The sequence below is a fragment of the Chrysochloris asiatica genome, unplaced genomic scaffold (assembly GCF_000296735.1).
Source record: "Chrysochloris asiatica unplaced genomic scaffold, ChrAsi1.0 scaffold00017, whole genome shotgun sequence".
In the NCBI taxonomy this organism is placed as follows: Eukaryota; Metazoa; Chordata; class Mammalia; order Afrosoricida; family Chrysochloridae; genus Chrysochloris; species Chrysochloris asiatica.
This window is the reverse complement of record NW_006408535.1, coordinates 18,321,703-18,323,451: the sequence shown is the minus strand read 5'-3', so window position 1 is coordinate 18,323,451 and position 1,749 is coordinate 18,321,703. Positions and strand designations below refer to the sequence as shown.

At 34.3% G+C, this 1,749-nt stretch overlaps 1 protein-coding gene and 1 pseudogene across 1 annotated transcript in view; both read left to right on the top strand.

The window, feature by feature from the left end:
- LOC102829379 overlaps positions 1 to 723 on the top strand; it is a 22,121-nt pseudogene extending 21,398 nt beyond the window's left edge.
- A 184-nt stretch (positions 724 to 907) lies between these two features.
- The window catches only part of SCFD1 (sec1 family domain containing 1), a 150,934-nt gene continuing 150,092 nt past the window's right edge, over positions 908 to 1,749 (top strand). Inside the window, exon 1 of the mRNA XM_006835505.1 lies at positions 908 to 951. Coding sequence (XP_006835568.1) covers positions 908 to 951 — 44 coding nt within the window. The remainder of the gene's footprint in view (positions 952 to 1,749) is intronic.

Sequence of the window (1,749 nt, the reverse complement as noted above, 5' to 3'; positions counted from 1 at the left end):
ATTTTTCATGTATTCCACATTCTGAATATTAATGCATATTTGCAGCTGTTTGTTTATTTGTTGGTTACTAATAATCTTTTTATTCTTATATCACCTAACTAATATATTCCCTTGAATATCTGGCTATTTAAGCTTCACATTGAAATATGTAAAAGGATTTTCATTTATGGTCCAAAATATTTGAGTCTCTCAATATATGCGTAGTAAAAACCACAAAATACTCTGCCATCTAGAGTGTAGCTGCTGTGGCTTTTGAATTTCTGTATCTTCTTAGGCACACTTAACAGTTACCTACCATAACTATGGGACAGGCTCAGTTATATCCCAGGAAATGAGAAATGGAAGCACTGAGACTTTTTAGTGAATCTAATGGGATAGATAGTTGGAAAATATATTCCTAGGTAACTCAAATTTAGAACTACTGGGTGAAGGTGTATATAAACCAATGAAATATGTCTTAGATAATTTTCATTTTTAGAAAGAGTGTCTTAATCTGTTGTTTATACTCAACAATAGCTAACAGTCTTTGAGATCATTGTAAGTTCGTGATTAAAGAAAGCTTCTTTTTGCTTTTATATAAAATGTGTTGTGGGATAGTTAGGAGAAATGCTAAATGCTTCTTCTGGAACATTTTTCACACTGTTTTATCTGGGGACACATGCCTGTTGTATTTTAGAAAAACTCCGAGACAATTGCCAATTATTTCTTAAGGGAAGAGTTTAACAGAATTAACCCTTATTTCTATGTCCAGTCATTTCATTAGTCAGTATGAGTAGAGGTATGTCGTGAATTTCGTTTTGATGTGGTAAATAAGAAATGTGAAAGAAATGTAATTCTGAAAACCAATGGTAATATTTAATTAAACTATTTTAATTTTTAGTGGCATTGAAGCGTATGTTGAATTTCAATGTGCCTCATGTTAAAAACAGCACTGGAGAACCAGTATGGAAGGTAAGAGAAGTTTGTTTTACAGAGAAATATTTCCTTTTCCTCAGTCCTTATTGATGGCTGGGGAGAAATTCTTGTTATTCTGAACTGGTATCACATTTTAGTTATTATGCATGAATATCTTATTTTTATTTAACATGACATCTTAACGTGAATCTTTTCGATAACATTCTGTAGAATGCGATAGTAATATTCATCAAGGGATTCCACTGATCTCAGGTAGAATCCTCTCCTTGGTGTAGATCTTAACCTGGATTCATATTTGGTCCTTAGTTTTCCAAGTGCCGAATATATCTTTGATATTTTGTCAGCGTTAGTTAGACTAGAGAGAACAGGTTTGTTTTAACTACTGTAGATTGAATTGTGTGTCCATTCTTTTCCTATTCACCCCCCCTCGCCCCACCGCCCGGGTAATATTAGATAAAATATGTGTTGAATGTATGCCCTTGTGCGTGTCGGTGTGACCCCATTTGGAAATAGGACTTTCTTGCATTATACTAATGTATTATGCCAGTGTAGGGTAGAAACTAAAACATAATCACTTAGGATTTAATGAAACAACACATAGGCACACATACACGACAGAAGACAGATGCCACATCAGGATTGTCTATAAGTAAATAAGGAACACTGGGGCTATCAACAAGGAAGAAGTCAACACAGCCAACACCCCATTTTGGATTTTTAGCTTTAGAATGTGGGAAAACAAATTCCTGTTCATTAAAGTCACCAGCCTGTGATGTTTCTGTTACAGTTGTTGTTGTTGTATTGTTGTTAGGGGCCATCAAATCAGTTCCAACT